Source organism: Saccopteryx leptura, chromosome 6 (genome assembly GCF_036850995.1).
Source record: "Saccopteryx leptura isolate mSacLep1 chromosome 6, mSacLep1_pri_phased_curated, whole genome shotgun sequence".
Classification (NCBI taxonomy): Eukaryota; Metazoa; Chordata; class Mammalia; order Chiroptera; family Emballonuridae; genus Saccopteryx; species Saccopteryx leptura.
In genome coordinates this window covers 125,383,562-125,401,161 of record NC_089508.1, presented here as the reverse complement: position 1 = coordinate 125,401,161, position 17,600 = coordinate 125,383,562, and the positions used below count along the sequence as shown (strand labels likewise).

General features: G+C 37.0%; 1 protein-coding gene and 1 non-coding gene across 6 annotated transcripts in view; both read left to right on the top strand.

The window, feature by feature from the left end:
• The window catches only part of MYO9A (myosin IXA), a 301,246-nt gene that overhangs the window by 123,911 nt on the left and 159,735 nt on the right, over nucleotides 1-17,600 (top strand). For all 5 annotated transcript variants that reach the window (XM_066388529.1, XM_066388530.1, XM_066388531.1 and 2 more), the window contains 2 exons: nucleotides 5,499-5,640; nucleotides 15,884-16,079. In XM_066388529.1, the coding sequence (XP_066244626.1) occupies nucleotides 5,499-5,640; nucleotides 15,884-16,079 (338 nt within the window). The remainder of the gene's footprint in view (nucleotides 1-5,498; nucleotides 5,641-15,883; nucleotides 16,080-17,600) is intronic.
• LOC136377941 (small nucleolar RNA SNORA61) lies at nucleotides 8,460-8,592 on the top strand. Its single transcript, XR_010746543.1, has one exon. It is a non-coding gene; the product is annotated as a small nucleolar RNA SNORA61 (small nucleolar RNA).

Below are 17,600 nucleotides of genomic sequence, written 5' to 3'. Positions count from 1 at the left end.
GGGTCTCGAACCTGGGTTCTCCGCATCCCAGTCTGACTCTCTATCCACTGCTCCAGTGCCTGGTCAGGCTGTTTTCCAGATTACTTTTACAGAGTTACTTTGATGTTAAATTTGCTGGCATTAATGTATTTCGTTGTGTGTTTCTCTCTTCTTGGATTGAGTTTTGTGTATGAGATGTGTTGCTATTTTCATATTTAGCAGAAAACATGATTGATTAGTGATGTTACCACATCTGTGCAGGTGGGAAGTGGCAACATATACCAAGTATTTAACATCCTGGTTAATATATCATACTTGCATATGAGCTTCAGGAATCAAGCTTCACAGAGCATCCTTCAGAGTGTTCTGAGTGCTCTATAAACTATTATTTATTATATTTTATTATTTTTTGTGTGTGTATGTGTGACAGAGAGAGACAGAGAGAGGGACAGATAGGCACAGACAGACAGGAAGGGAGAGAGATGAGAAGCATCAATTCTTCATTGCAGCTCCTTAGTTCACTGATTGCTTTCTTATATATGCCTTGACCCCTTCTCAAGCCAGCGACCTTGGGTTCAAGCTGGTGAGCTGTGCTCAAACCAGATGAGCCTGCTCATAAGCTGACAACCTTAGGGTTTCGAACCTGGGTACTCTGTGTCCCAGCCTGACTCTTTATCCACTGTGTCACCACCTGGTCAGGCTATAAACTATTATTTATAGTTAAATTATCCTAAGAGATGGCAGATTTAGAACTTGAGACGCTGAGGTGATGGAGAGTTTGTAGATTTTCTGTGACCTATTAGTAAAGGATTTTGAAATTGAATTAGATCACTTGATAATACTTTACCTATTAAACTGGAACCTAAAATATTGGAGATTTATTATCAGGTAGGATTTTTGCATAAAATGTTTATGTGGGACAATCTAAAGTTTATAACTGTTGTGCAGTTTAGTTATTAGTGTCTATTTTTACCCTCAGAATATCCTGGTTTGTTGGGTAAGTTATATGTTACCATATTGATATGCCGTAGACACACAGAATGACTGTATGGACATATAGAGTAAATATGGCAGAATTAAAAATATTTTAGAAAGGAGACTGCAAACTGTTACCAGCTTCCCACTATATCACTAGTTGATTTCCATCAATCTTAATGGATTAAAATGCAGTCAACACAAAAATATTTAAATTTCATGGCTACAGTTGTGTAGAAGTTTTTGAGGTTTTTTTGCTGTATGTGCCCTAAAACATACATCATCTCTTATAAAATTGTAAGGTTAGTGGTTCTCAACTCTGCTTGTGTACCTTTATCTCTGTTGTATTTTATATATTTATTTATTTTGATGATGGTGTATTTTATTTTGGAAAATTTAATAGGTTTTTTTTTTTTTTTTTTCTTTTTTTCTGAAGCTGGAAACGGAGAGACAGTCAGACAGACTCCCGCATGCACCCGACCGGGATCCACCCGGCACGCCCACCAGGGGCGGTGCTCTGCCCCCCAGGGGGCGATGCTCTGCCCATCCTGGGCGTCGCCATATTGCAACCAGAGCCACTCTAGCGCCTGAGGCAGAGGCCACAGAGCCATGCCCAGCGCCCGGGCCATCTCTGCTCCAATGGAGCCTTGGCTGCGGGAGGGGAAGAGAGAGACAGAGAGGAAAGCGCGGCGGAGGGGTGGAGAAGCAAATGGGCGCTTCTCCCATGTGCCCTGGCCGGGAATCGAACCCGGGTCCTCCGCACGCTAGGCCGACGCTCCACCGCTGAGCCAACCGGCCAGGGCCCTTGGAAAATTTAATAGGTTTTTTGATATTCAGTGTTGAGAACCATTGTGGTTGATACTGAAATGATAAGCAGTTCTTTTATGGTGACAAAAAGAACAAAGCTACATGAAGCAATTCAAGAGACAGATCATGCCTGACCAAGCAGTGGCACAGTGGATGGAGCATCAGACTGGGACGTGGAGGACCCAGGTTTGAAACACTGAGGCCACCAGCTTGTTTGCGGGCTCATTTGTTTTGAGCAAGGCTCGCCAGTTTGAGCCCAAGATCCCTGGCTTAAGCAAGGGATCATTCAGTCTGCTGTAGCCCCCCCCCCACCCCACCCTGCCCAGTCAAGGCACATATGAGAAAGCAGTCAATGAACAACTAAGGTGCTGGAGCAAAGAATTGATGCTTCTCATCTCTGCCCCTCTCTGTGTCTCTCTTTGTCTCTGTCACAAAAAAGAAAGAAAGAAACAAACAGATCATATAGGTAATAAGTGATTGACTTAAGATTTAAACCTTCTAGGTATTTTTGCTTATGATTTACATATTGTCCTATGTTGCTTCCCGATACTACTTAGGCTGTAGAATTAAGATTTCAAGGTTGTACGTAACCTTGGCAAATTTGTTAACATCCTTGGTCATCAGTTTTCTGGCACGCAAACAGGAAATGATGACAAATGATAATGTTGTGGTTATTAACAGCAATTGAGATAGTGGATATATAATTGTAGAGTGGATAATTGTAGAGTAAAACAGTCTTGTCTGTCCTATCATTCTTTAACCAGATTTTATCTAGTGCACATCTTTTATGCAAAGACATCTTTTATACAAAGTTGCTACCTCATACAGATATAAATATTGCCCAATGAAGGGAATGTCACCTCTTTGCTATTACCCAAAAGCCTGTGGGGTTGGCTCTGGCTGATTGGCTCAGTAGTAGAGCATTGGCCTGGTGTGTGGAAGTCCCAGGTTCAATTCCCCACCAGGGCACACAGAAGAAGCAACATCTGCTTCTCCACCCTTACTCCTCTCCTTTCTCTCTCTCTCTCTCTCTCTCTCTCTCTCTCTCTCTCTCCCGCTCCTGCAGCCAAAGCTCCATTGGAGCAAAGTTGGCCTGGGCACTAAGGATGGCTCCATGGCCACTGCCTCAGGCGCTTGAAAGGCTCCAGTTGCAACTGAGCAACAGCCCAGATGGGCAGAGCATTGCCTCCTGGTGGGCATGTCAGGTGGATCCTGGTCAGGCACATGCGGTAGTCTGTCTCTCTGCCTCCCCACTTCTCACTTCGGCGGGGGTAAGGGGGAGTCTGTGGCACTGATTTTGACTCAGTTTAAGGAAGAACTTTCTAATTATTAGGACCAATTAGCAACTGCTTCGTAAAGTAAGAATATTGCCCACTGTAGTAATTATTTTGCATCATCTGTCAGGGTATTGTAGATAGGAGACTGGAGTGAATAACTTCTTGATAGTCATCCTTTCAATTATGTTTCTATTTTCAATCCTTCATAAAAATTCTTAACTAATCTCACTTTATGAGTCAGTCCTGTTATTACTTTTCTTGTGAATGGACCACCTTCATCTCTGGACTTGAATATCCTAGAAGGTGCAAAGGGCATAACATATTTTCCCTCTGCCGTGGACCTCTAAGGAGGGGTTGAAAATATTGGAAGAGCCATTTTAAGAATCATGTAGACTGAGTATTTTTCTCTAAAAATATTTTGTGGGCATATATAACATGAAATACCTATTCAGCAGTGTGCCTTCTTCATTCAGTCTGTTTGTAGTGTTTTAGATGCGTGGTTCTGAAGCAGAGTCTTGCTTAATCTTGTCTCACTATCTACTGGCTCTTTGACCTTGGACCAGTTTTTTGAGATAGATTATAACTACTCTGTATGTATGCAGAGTAGAATTTAGAAAGGAGGGATAGTAGAAGCAATGTAAGGCAGGGGTAGGATGTTAAGTGTCATCAGCCTTGACTATACTCAGAGTGTTACCTGACAGTGGCACTGGCAGCTCCGTGAAGCTTGTTAGAAATGGAGAATCTTAGGCTTTCACCCCAGACTTGAATTAGAATCTCATCTTAACAAACTGAAGTTAAGATAAGAGCATTCATTTTGGACAGTGTGTTGTTGGTCTTGCCTGTTCTAAGACTTATCCGGGCACCTGTAAATAGTGCTGATGTGGCACCACCTAGCCTTAGTTCTGTAGAAGCACAGCAGGAGGTATGCAGGCACTGGTAATTTTGACAGTTCCAGAAGTGTGCATATGCATAGAAACACGGAGACTGCCCTTGCAGATAGCTAGAGGAAGAGCTTTGGAATGAGCGGTACTGTCAGATTTGTTTTTATTCCAAGCTCTTTTGTTTGATAATGAAGTATGTATCTACAAATGCTAATTGAATGCAGGACTTGGGGAAGGCTTTCCTTTTCATCTGTGCTTGTTTGGAATAGAAATTGTTCTCATGTCTGTCCTACTTTCTTTGAGCATTTCTTTCTCTATTTAAAAGTAGTAGAAAAATAAATCACAAGCACTTTGATTACTCAGAAAATTAGAAGGTAAATAAACCCTTACCTAGAGATGTAAGTTTGCATAAATTTGCAGAGGTTTGGTAGGTCTAGACTTTAGGAGCTTGTTGGATTCTGTCACTGTGCCTTGATGATCCATAAATTTTCCTGAGTAGGGGAGGCACATGATTAAAAGCACAATTGCAGAAAAATTTTATTTATTATTTATTTTTAAAATTTTATTTAGACAATTAATTTTAACGGTGACATTGATCAGTTAGAGTACATAGATTCAGAGAAAACATCTTCAGATCATTTTGACATTTGGTTATGCTGTATACCCATCACCCAAAGTCATATTGTCTTGGTCCCAAATAACATATGATATGGTTTTTATTATCCTATGGGTCTTACAGTAGGGCAGTAGATTGCAGCCTAAGCCAAACACTTAAAGGCCTGAGTTAATTTCTCAGTTATTTTCTTTTACAGTATGAATTTGGGAAAATCACAACTTTTGATTCCTCATCTCTAACACGGGAACCCCAATTCTTGTTGTGTTCACTTTTTAGCTTGTTAAGATCAGATTAGATAGTATAAATAAAAACTTGCCTGACCTGTGGTGGTGCAGTGGATAAAGCGTTGATCTGGAAATGCTGAGGTCGCCGGTTCGAAACCCTGGGCTTGCCTGGTCAAGGCACATATGGGAGTTGATGCTTCCAGCTCCCCCCCCTTCTCTCTCTCTGTCTCTCTCTCCTCTCTGTCTCTCCTCTCTAAAATGAATAAAAAAAAAAAACTTTTTGTGTTAGATGGCAGTGGATTTATAATGTATTTTTTACAAGAGATTATATCAGTGGTAGTCAATCTGGTCCCTACCGCCCACTAGTGGGCGTTTCAGCTTTCATGGTGGGCAGTAGCAGAGCAACCAAAGTATAAATAAAAAGATAGATTTAACTATAGTAAGTTGTTTTATGAAGAATTATTCTGCCAAACTTAGTGAAAACTCCCCATAAAGTACTTGGTAAGTAATTATTATTATATGCTTTAGCTTGCTGTAACTCTGCTTTATAAATTTTATAAAGTAAAGTTACTTCCCTACTTTATAAATCACCATTACTGTGGAACCGGTTGTCGGTTAGAAAGTTTTACTACTAACAGAGATACAAAAGTGGGCGGTAGTTATAAAAAGGTTGAGTACTCCTGGATTGTATTAACTGCAGTATCTTTCTTTAGTGTTTTTGTTTTTGTTTTTAACTCAGCTTTCCACAGGCTACAAATCAAACACTGCTAGACAAATTTAAGCACCAACATGAAGAGAATATGTACATTGAATTTCCAGCTGTGATGGAGCCTGCTTTCACCATAAAGCATTATGCTGGGAAAGTGAAATACGGGGTAAAGGTCAGTATTATATTGAATATGCCTTTAGGGTAGAGATATATTCTTAACTATACCACACTACCCTCTTTGTAGATGTGGAGGCTCTTCATCAGTAACAATTAGAGCCATTATTATAAAGATACTACTAAAATTTAGATTTCTACTTTGTAAGATATTACTGACTTAAGTGATGTTTCTGTTGATTTCTTCCTACAGACAAAAGCTTATGTCAGTCTATTCTAATAGCCTTTTAGTTCTGAAAGAATAGATAGTATCGGTATGTTTTACACCCAGTAGGTTATCTGTATCGTTTGTTGAATTTTTCTTTTCTCTGCGTCCATGAGGCCTGATAGAAGAAGCTTCATGTCTTCTTGCACCATTAGGTGTTTTTGAGCTTGCACTCTTACTGAATATAGTAAGAGCTTTTTAACTCCTGTGGAAGGAAATCTTCATAATTTTTTCCATTTCTTGTTTGTAATTAGTTAGCTGTTACCTTTCAACCCCTGATGTTTAAGCCATTTAAGATAATTTCGCAAGCAAGACAGTGACAATATGGAGACTAGTGTAGCCATGTGTTTTTTTCCTGAGTATTGAGGTGAGAGAATTAAGATCACTTATTCAGGAAGTGTTCAGTAAACAGAGTATGTGACGGACCCTGTGGTTGGTATTTGGAATGACCCAGGGATAAGATAGACAAATATGTTTCTGGCTTTCTATACACGTGTACTTACATTTGTGTATGTATGTGTATACAGTAATACAGATAATGGGCCTATGTGCTATTGATAAATGAATGGGGTCTATGAGAGAAAGTAGTGAACTACTGGATTTTAAATTTGTGGATCTATGACTACTTCTCAGAGAAACTCAAATTTTGAGAGATGATCTGGAATGAATGTAAATGAATATTCTAGGCCATGAGATAAAAAGAACTTAATTTTAAAATAATTGAAAACAGGCCAGTGTTACTAGATTATATATAGTGAGCAATGGATCTAGTGGCATAAAATGAGTTCAGAGAATAGAAAGCAAGTTAATTCTTCAGGGCCTCTAGATGAAGTTAAATGAGTTTGGTTTTTGTTGAAATGATTATGGGGAGCCATGAAAAGTTTTTAAAGCTAAGAATGTGATTTATGTTTTTAAAAAATTGCTTTGATTACTGTGAGAACAATAGAGGATGAGAATGAAAGTGGGGAGAACAACATTAGGTAAATTTTTTAAAACTGTTGAGATGAAATTTTAAGGTAAAGTGAATCACAGGGGTGACTGTCGAGTTGGAGAACATCTAGATGATTATGAAATATATTTCAGAGATATAATCAGTAGACCTTATTGATGGATTCCAGGTAAGTAAGTGACTTCTGGTTATAGCTGATGGGTGAATTTAAGGTGCTATTTTTTCAATGGAAAAGACAGGAAGGAACAGATTTTAGAAAAAACATTAAGAATAACAGAGAGAAGAATGGTGGTTACCAGGGGCTAGAGGGTGTGGGAATTGAGATGTTGGGCAAAGGATTCAAATTTGTAGTTAGAGGATGAATAAGTTCTGGAGATTTAATACCCAGCCTGTGATTGTAGTTAACACTGTGAGTATAACATAGTGTTCTAAGTTGTTCTTTTTGTTTGTTTGTTTTTTTTAGAGAGAGAGGGACAGACAGATAGGAAGAGAGAGAGATGAGAAGCATGAACTCTTAGTTGCATGTGGCACCTTTGTTGTTCATTGATTGCTTTCTCATATGTACTTTGACTAGTGGGCTCCAGCGGAGCCAGCGAACTGTTGCTCAAGCCAATGACCATGGGGTCATGTCTGTGATCCCACGCTCAAGCTGGTGACCTCGTGCTCAGCTGGTGAGCCCATACTCAAACCGGCAGCCTTGGGGTTTCAAACCAGGGACCTCAGCGTCCCAGGCCAACGCTCTATCCACCGTGCCACCGCCTGGTTAGGCTCAGAGTTCTTAAGAGACTAGATTTTAAATGTTCTCACCACAAAAAAGAAATGATAATTATATGACTTGATGAAGATGTTAGTTAACACTACTGTGGTTATAATCATATTGTAACATATAAATTTATCAAATCAACATATCATACACCTTATACAATGTTATATGCCAATTGTACCTCAATTTTAAAAAGATTTAAAAATGCAGTTTAAAACAAAACCAAAGAAGCTTGAGCTATAAAACCATCCATCCAGTGAGGTGCAGAGTGTATAAATCTCGAATATACAGATTTCTTTCATGCCCCTTCTCTGCTCATTCTTCCCCGCTGAGAGGTAACCACCATCCTTTTTGTCCATACTTTTATTATTAAATTTCAGATAAATGGGAGCATGCAGCATATACATTTGTGGTTATTCATCCATATTATGACATAGGTGGAAAGTAAAAGGCCAGGAAAAAGATATACCACACAAACCCTAACTAAAAGAGGTGGTATATTTACATTATTATTAGACAAAGTAGACTCTAAGGCAAGAAATATTATTAGAGATAAAGTGGCACATTTCATAACAATGAAAGGGCCAGATCAACAGGAAGACGTAATCATTAAAAGTTGTATTACCTAATGACATCATTTCTATATATATGAACTGAAAGGAGAGCAAAAGGAGAACTAGACAAGTCTGTCATTATAGTTGTAGATGTATTTCTCAGTATCTAACAAAATAAACAAGCACAAAACCAAAAACAAAGATTGAACAGCTTTCTCAAACAACTAACCTAATTGGCATATCATAAAGATAGTCTTGATGTTGAGAAATTAAGCAAAATTCTTCTGTACAACCCATGAGTCATAAAAGAAATCACAATATAAAATGATAATATTTTAAATTTGACATCCTCTGGTTCCCTTTCCTATTGGATCTGAACACTGGTCTTGGTGGTCGTAAAAGGAGGAAGAGTAATACTGAAGCTGGCCTCACAGTGCCTGTAGTCTATTCTCTAGCATATGGGCTAATTTCAAACAAGGTAAATAAAAATAATAATAAAAAATAAATGGAACATTAATGAAAATAAAACATCAAAATTTGTAGGATGCGTTTAAAATAATGATTTATAGCTAAATGCATATATTAGAAAGAGAGAACAATTAAAAAGTAATTATCTAAGCTTCCATCTCAAGAAACTATGAAAAGAACAGCAAAGGACCCAGCAATTCTATCTGGGTATTTATTTGAAGAAACCAAAAATACTAATTTGAAAAAACACTAATTCAAAAAGACAGATGCATCCCAGTGTTTACTGCAGCATTATTTACAATAGCGAAGATATGGAAGCAACCTAAGTGTTTATTGGTGAGACAGTTGGATAAAGAAGATATGATGTGATAAAACTCAGCTATAAAAAAAAGAATACAGTTTTGCCATCTGAAACCACATGGGTTGACTTAGAGGGTATAATGCTAAGTGAAATGGGTCAGAGGAAGACAAATGCCATATGATTTCACTCATATGTGAAACCTAAAAAACAAATGAACAAACCAAACAAACTTATAGATACAGAGACCATTTTGATGGTTTCCAGATAAGAAGGGCATGGGTGAATGGGTCAAAAATGGAAGGGGTTAAGATGTGTATATTGCCAGTTATAAAAACAGGTTGTAAAGTACAACGTAGAGAATGTAGTCAGTAATATTGTAATAACTATTTATGGTGTTAAATGGATACTAGGCTTACTAGGGTGATCACTCCATAAGTTATATTAATGTTTAATTACTATATTGTATCCTGAAACTAATATTATATGTTAACTGTAATTGAAAAAAGATTATTTCAAGAAACCTAGGCAAATGAACCCCCCAACTCTGCAAATTAGAAGGCTACAATAAAGGAAAGGAGAGATTAGTGTAATAGAGTGTAGATATGCAATAGAGAATTGACAAAGCCAAAAGTCAGTTCCTTGAGAAGGTAACAGAAGATAATATAACTAAAAGGAATAGAAGATAACTAATAGTTGAAAAAAGATTTACTAATTACAGATGCCAAAGTGAAAAAGGAGACTTACCTACCTCTTTTACAAATATTGAAAGTGTATGAACATATTTTGCCAACAAATTTGACAATGTAGATAAAATGGAAAATTTCATGAAAAATGCACATTACTAAAACTGACACCAGAAATACAAGAAAACCTGAAAATCCCATATCTGTTAAGTAATTTGCAACAGTAGTTTACAGTTTTCTCACAAAGGAAATTCCAGGACTACCTCATTTCACTAATGAATACATTCTTTCAATTTTAAAAGACTTTTAAGATGTGCAAGTGGATCTCAGACTTAAGGAAGATCTGTGTTGGAAATACAGATTTGGGCTCTATCATTAGAGATAGTGCTTAAAAGCCATCATTATATTTGAGATCACCTGTTGTAAGGTGGTTAAGTGAAAAAAATGTGAGTGCCTAAGATCAGACTCTTAAGAATTTCTAACATAAAACCAGCAGTGGAGACTGAGAGGGGCTGCATAATAAATCATAAAATGTGTTATAGAAACCAAGAGAAACGTTTCAAGAAGAATGATGTTACTAGTTTATGAAATGTACTTAGAAATTGAGAACCATGTAGACAGATAAGACCATTACATTTGGAAAATAAATCTCTATCAATATTTGGCAGTCGTCATGGAAAGAATTTTAGATAGTATGGTGTAGTTATAGGGTGGGATGGTCTTGGGGTAGGGCAAATTGATGTTTTAGTTCTTATACTGGTACTTGTTATGTTTGAGCTTTGGCAAGCTTCTGTATCTCTCTGTTTACTTATCAATGAAGTGTGGCTCATAATTTATTCTGCTTTATTGATTAATTGATAGAATTGAACAAGTTATGTGTAGTGCTTAATTTAGTGCCTGGTATCTTGTCTGCACTTGGTAGGGATTAGCTAATGATGATGATGGGGATGGTGGCAATGGTGGTGACTTGGATTTGAAAATTCTTACTTAGTTTCACTGACTTTTATAATATATACAGGGTGGGGCAAAAGTAGGCTTACAGTTGTTCATATAGAAAATAATAATAAATACAAAAATAAGCTTTGTGTTTCATGTACTCATAACCATACACCTACTTTTGCCCCTCCCTATACTTTAACTCAAAGGTTATTTAGGAACAAGCCAGGGACCACACCTTCTGGCTTATTTTCCTATTTTTTCTGTTCCCAGGTAAACAGAAGAATTAGGAAAGGCAAGCCATAAGGCAGTGGTTCTCAAAGTATGTGCTAGGGTGCAAGATTTCCAGGTGCGCCCTATGGTATTCCAGAGAAATTTGTGCCTGTTGGGGACCAAAAAACCAACAGCGTATTTGGAGTTTAAATTTTTGGGGGACAGAGGTGTAGGGAATTGGCTGTAAGCTGACAGCCTGCCCAAACCCTCTCCTTACTTGCCTGGTTAGGCTGCAAAAGTCTGTCAAGCTGTGGTGCTGGATTGTTTACACTACCCCCCATGTTCCCTAGAAAGACTGGAGGCAAGTTTCTTCTATCCTTTGTTTGGTGTCAAGTTAAGATACGCTAATGGCCTCACTTTGCCCTATAAACAAAGCAGGATGCGGTTTTTGGGCATGCTTTGTTCTTTCCAGCAGCAATTACAGGACCCTTCTGACCCCATATTTTCTTAATTCTGCATGGTTCCCACTCAGGACCTGGAATTACTAGCTGCGCTGGTTCACAGCATATACCCATATATAAAAATAAATAATAGTTACTCTATTATACCATTTTATTATGGAAATACTGCTCTTTTTGTTAACACATCATTATATTTATTTATTAACATATCATTATATTATTTTTAGATAAATATACCCAAATAAAATGGATAGATTTTTTTTTAAAAAAGCATGATATTGAAGAATTTGATTCTGGAAGTAAGCAAAAGTTAAGTGCAAATAAGAAAGCAAAATCGCAGCCTACTCACAAATATAATAAAAATTATTTAAGCTTTGGTTTCACTTGGACTGGAAGTGAAGATCATCCTTTACTACTATGTTTAGTATGTGGATGTAAAATGGCAAATGAATCATTGCTTCCTAGTAAATTAAGTAAACATTTTAAAACTATACACTCTAATTTACAAGGTAAATCTATAAGTTTTTTCAAGAGATTGTCTGAACAGCAAACAAAAACGGCAAATTTTTTTTAAAAGTATAATGACTGTTTCTGATAAAGCTCAAATCACTTTTTATCAAGTCTCAGAACTGATAGCAAAAAATATTAAAGCTCATATTTTGAGTCACTTATTTTGCCTGCATGCAAAAAAATAAATAGTCATGACTATGCTAGGAAATGAAGCAGCAATGAAAATAAGCAAGATTCCTCTGTTCAACAATACAGTTCACAGGCATATTATAGAAATGTCTTCTGATATCGAGAAAAATCTATGCATTAATAAGCTTCCGTATTCAAATTTTGCATTGCAAGTTGATGAGTCAACAGTTATTACCAACACGGCACAACTCTTAGCATTTGTCCGTTTTGTTAATAAAGATCAAATGGTAAATCAGTTTCTTTTTTGCAAACAATTAGGTGTCTACAAGAGGTAAAGACATTTTTAATATTTTGAAATGGTTTCAATTTTTAATATTTCAAATTTTAATATTTCAAATAGTTTCAAATTTTAATATTTGAAACTATCTTGAGAAATGGCAGTTAACATGGAAGTCATGTGTAGGCATTTGTGCAGATGGCGCCCCTTCCATGGTAGGCTGTGTTAAGGGTCTTACATCTTTTGTAATAAAACAAAATGAGAAGGTTATCATAACTCATTGCTTTCTTCATAGGGAGGCCTTGATGGCAAAAACATTGGGAGAAAAATTAAGAGAAGTTTTAGATCAAGTTGTTCAGATGGTAAACTTTATTAAATCAAGACCTATCAAATTGCATTTATTTGAAAAGCTTTGTATTGATATGGATTCACAACATGGATGGCTGCTTTTACACACTGAGATCACTGAGATGAGGTGGTTGTCAAAGGGAAAAGTACATACCTGTGTACAAGAGCTACAAGAACTTCTTTGCGTTTTTTTAAGAGATGAAACAATTACATTTTTGTAACCTCCTTCTGTGCAAATTTTAGATTGTCAGGTTACAGTATTTGGCCGATATATTTCAGCAGTTCAATATTTTGAATACTAGCATGCAAGGAAAAGAAGAAAATATTCTCACATCCACTGACAAAATGAAAGCGTTTCAGAGAAAACTACAGATTTAGAAAAGAAAATCTTTTGAAGGTAATTTGGAAATGTTTCCATTGGTAAATAACACTTGCATAAATGAAACACTTCCAATAATAGTTGAACATTTAATAAGTTTAGAAGAAAATTTGGGTTCTTATTTTCCATCACTTAACACTGAACAATACGATTGGATTAGAAACCCATTTATGGAAGCTTCAAGTGATTTTGGTTTAACATTAACAGAAGAAGAAGAACTGGCAGCTATATCCACTGATCATGGATTGATGATTGAACATATGGAATTGTCTCTTTTGGATTTCTATAAAAGAAGAATATGTGGCAATATTTAAAAAAGCTTTGAACATTTTACTACAATTTTCAACATCCTATTTATGTGAATTAGGATTTTCTACTCTCAACACAAGAGTAAAAAGAGAGGAATTCTTTAATGTATTGATGAGGAAATGAAAGTTTGCCTTTCAAATATATGCCTAAACATTGAAGAAATCACTAGGACACATCAGGCTCATGTTTCTCATAAACACAAGAATGAAAAAACTTAACATTCGCGCTGGGACCTGCCGAATTTACTAAATCTTACTAAGAATGTATCTATATACAGTGTGTCCGTAAAGTCATGGTGCACTTTTGACTGGTCACAGGAAAGCAACAAAAGACGATAGAAATGTGAAATTTTCACCAAATAAGAGGAAAACCCTCCCAGTTTCTGTAGGATGATGTGGCAGCATGTGTGCACCATGTATACAGCGGAGCAGCCCACGGCCATGCCAGTCGAGATGTGGACGGTACAGAGGAAAGTTCAGTGTGTTCTGTGGCTTGCTAAATTAGAATCCGTGACTAAAGTGCAACGTGAATATCGGAGCGTTTATAAAGAAGCGCCACCACATAGGAATAACATTACTCGGTGGGATAAGCAGTTGAAGGAAACCGGCAGTTTGATGGAGAAACCCTGTTCTGGTAGGGCATCAGTCAGTGACAAGTCTGTAGAGGCTATACGGGATAGCTAACTAAGGAACCCTAAAAACTCTGTGCGTGAGCCCACATGGAACTTCACTGAATAGGTATGAAACTGGGAGAGTTTTCCTTTTATTTGGTGCAGATTTCACATTTCTATCGTCTTTTGTTGCTTTCCTGTGACCGGTCAAAAGTTCACCATGACTTTACGGACACACTGTATATAAAAAGATAACTTTTTTGTCGTTTATTTTTTAACCCCTCTTTTTTACAAATTCTAAAAAGCATAACAAAAATAACATAAAAATGTTTTTTAATGTCAGAATAAATTTAATTTTGTATTTATTTTGTTTAATTACCATAAATGCACACTTGGACTATATATTTTTCTTTAATATTTGACTTAATTATTATAATATCTTTCTCAGAAATTTATATATAGTGTGCCTACAATTATTTGTAGGATTTTAAATGTGCCCCACTTCAAAAAGTTTGAGAACCACTGCCATAAGGTAATAGGATGAGTCCAGCTGCCTTCTGGTCGTGAGGATAGATGACATCAGACCAGGCATGCTCCTCATAGAATACTTAGAGCTATTTTGTAAAGCTCCACAGACTTGGAGTGATTTACTCACCAAGTTTCGATTATTTTATCTGGGTGTGGTTACAGCCAAATGCCTGGACTCTAGTTATCAGTCTGGGACCTTATTCCAGTAAGCTTCTTGCCCTCCATATCTTTCTGTAGGGTATTTTAACCTATTTTCTTATGTTCTCTCCCCTCCAGTCTCCATCTATGTTTTGGCAGGAGTATCTACTGCTTATTTATAGTCCTTAAGTAATCTTAAATCAGCTTTAAAGATCTATATGCTGATGAGATCCAAATGTATTTTCTGAAATCTCTATATGCCTCTGGACACACATACCCATCTGCCTACTTGATGTCTGTATGAAGTCATAATATAGGGTTGTGAGTGCTTGTGTTTGAAAAACTGTTCTTCCATTTACGTGTAATAGAAGCTGAGATAATTAACTTCTCAGTGACTCGGTTTCCTCATCTGTAAAATAGAAATGATAAAATGAGCTTAAATGAGACAAAACAGGTAAAATGCTGAGAAGAGTGCCAACACATGCAGAAACCTCTTAGTAAATATTACTTGTTGAAATATACTTACCATCTCGAACTTAAGTTGGACAGAACTAATCTCTTAATCCTCATTTCTTTTTTTTTCTTCTTCATCATCTTCTTTTTTAAAAATCGTTTCTATCTCCACACCTTCTCTTTTCTTTAGTCTTCTCCGTATCAGTATATGGTACCTTCGTTCACCTATTACTCAGACCCCAAGTAGAAATGTTAGCCTAATTCTTTTATTCTCTCATTATGCCCCAACCCATCAATAAGCCATGTGTCATTATTTCCATAACATCATAAGTATGATCACTGTTTTCCCTGACTGTTCTTATTTCCAACAGAGTCCTAGTCACTGTCAGCTCTTATCTGGAGCATTGCAATAGTTGACCTCCCTTTTTCTATTCTTTGTACAATTCATCCTCTCCTCAGCAACCAGTGGTGTTTAGAAAACACCAATCAGCTCATGTCATTACCCTTCTAGGAACTTTCCTTTACATTTGAATTAAAAACCAGACCCCTAACTGAGGCTTACGTGGTCTTCATAGCCTATTGATTTGTTTAATCTTCCACTACACACACCCTTGCCCAGAATGTTCCAGCCCTAGCTCTTCTCTGTTAACTTATTCAGTTCCTCTCTGCCTCTATGTAGTATGTGTTCCCTTGGCTTGGAGTGCTGTTCCTAACCTTAAGTCTGACTTCTTTTTGTTACTCAGCTTTCTTTTCATTTTATGTGATAGCCCTTCAGAGAGACTTTCTCTGACCAGTGTTTAACCAGTTGCAATAAAATTGTGGAATAGACTTTCTAATTCAAATGTAGTATAGAATTTAATAGTTTTAGGGTTGGGTGGGACTTTAGAAGACACCTGGTCCAGTTAGCTACCTCAAACAGAAATCACTTCTATATTCCTTATTGAACCACTGTTCAAAACATGTCACCCATTATCTTCTTGGTTTAATAATTTTTTTCAAAAATAACATTGGTACTTTTTTCATGTAGGATTTCCGGGAAAAAAATACAGATCATATGCGCCCTGACATTGTAGCTCTTCTGAGGAGTAGCAAGAGTGCATTTATCTCTGGGATGATTGGAATTGATCCTGTAGCTGTTTTCCGATGGGCAGTTCTTCGAGCTCTTTTCAGAGCAATGGTTGCTCTCAGGGAAGCTGGGAAAAGACACGTTCAGAGTAAAACTGGTAAGCAGCAGTATTAGTATTCACCCATGCGTCATCTTTAACTTTTTTGCCTCTTTAAGGAGTAGAGACCTAGTAATTTTATTCTGTTCTGTTTTCTTACTACTCTCTAGCATCATATTTCAGATGTAATTTGTTCTGTTGAACGTTATATAATAATTCAGTTACACAGATAAATGGTTTATGTGTGTATATATGGATAAATACTGATAGGATTAACGTGTAAAGCACCTGGTATTTAGTAGAGACCCAGTAAAACATTGGTATAATTATTAAACAAAAAGTGAAATGTAATTATTATCTGATTATGTAGACTTTTGATATTAATATCTTTCTTTGCTTCTTATGTGACAGTTTTTACTAGAAATGAAACAATTTAATGTGGAAGCATAAATCAGGAGACATTGGTTCTTTTGGAGTTACCATTAATGTTTAACCAAGAAAAATTTTAATCACTGACGAGACTAGACAGAGATGGGCAATTCAGCTATAGCATTGGAATAAAAGGCAAGAACAAGAGAATCCAAAGTGTCATTCAGTTTCTTCATCTACAAGGAGGGAAGGTGAAGTCACCCATATAGTGTCTGCAGGTGGAGGGCTTTAATGGTTCCCACCTAACCTAGTTCTCTTCCCCACCCCAATCAGTGGACTATGTAACTCCATTGTGCTCCCATTTGTTTTGCAAGTGGTAGATGTGCTCCGGTGACTATGTATTTTTAGAAATGACCAGGTATTAAAACTGATTTGGATATCACCAGGGGTCTGGGATCTCTATGCAGGACTCTGTCCACAATGCTGCTCCATACTGAAGACAGTTAAATGGATGTTAAACAAAACCCTGACCATTATTTATAAATACTTCAGTACTAGGCACTATTAGTGTTGTGGTTCAAGAGTAAATAAAAGTTTTATTTTGAACGTCAGCCCATTATGGAGTTAGAACCTCTGAAAGTTCTCTCTTTTATAAAAGCAACAAGAATGCTTGCAAAAAGTGTCAGAATTCAGGAAATTCATCAAAGGCTCGCAGTAATTTGGGAAGTGTTTATACTAGAAAAATGGCTAAATATTGGCAAAGATGGTGCATTTTGTAGTGTTTTCATTTGCAGTGTTTCCTCCCTGGCTCCACTGCAGCCTCGAAAGCCAACAGCCTAATACGCAGTGAATAGCAGCAGTGTGGCAGCCATGAGGGAGAATAGGAAGGTATTGGAGCTTCTCCCAAGCTTCATCTCCTGAGAATTTTTCTTATTTAATTTGCTGGGTCTTCCCTGGAGACCCTATTTGCAAGACTGTCTTTAACCAGACTTGGTGCTTGCCCAGTTTGAATAGAGCCTTTTACCTAAGAGTGTTGTCCAAAAAGAATCAGAAGCAATTGTTGAACATTGCATCTATCTGATGCAGATAATAAGTGGGGCAAAAACTAACCAAAACATGTAAAATGAAAAGCTGGGGAATGAGGTCTGTGATTTTGAAGAGTTCCCACATATTCATGGGAATCTTAGATAGTCATGCATATGCGTAGTGCTG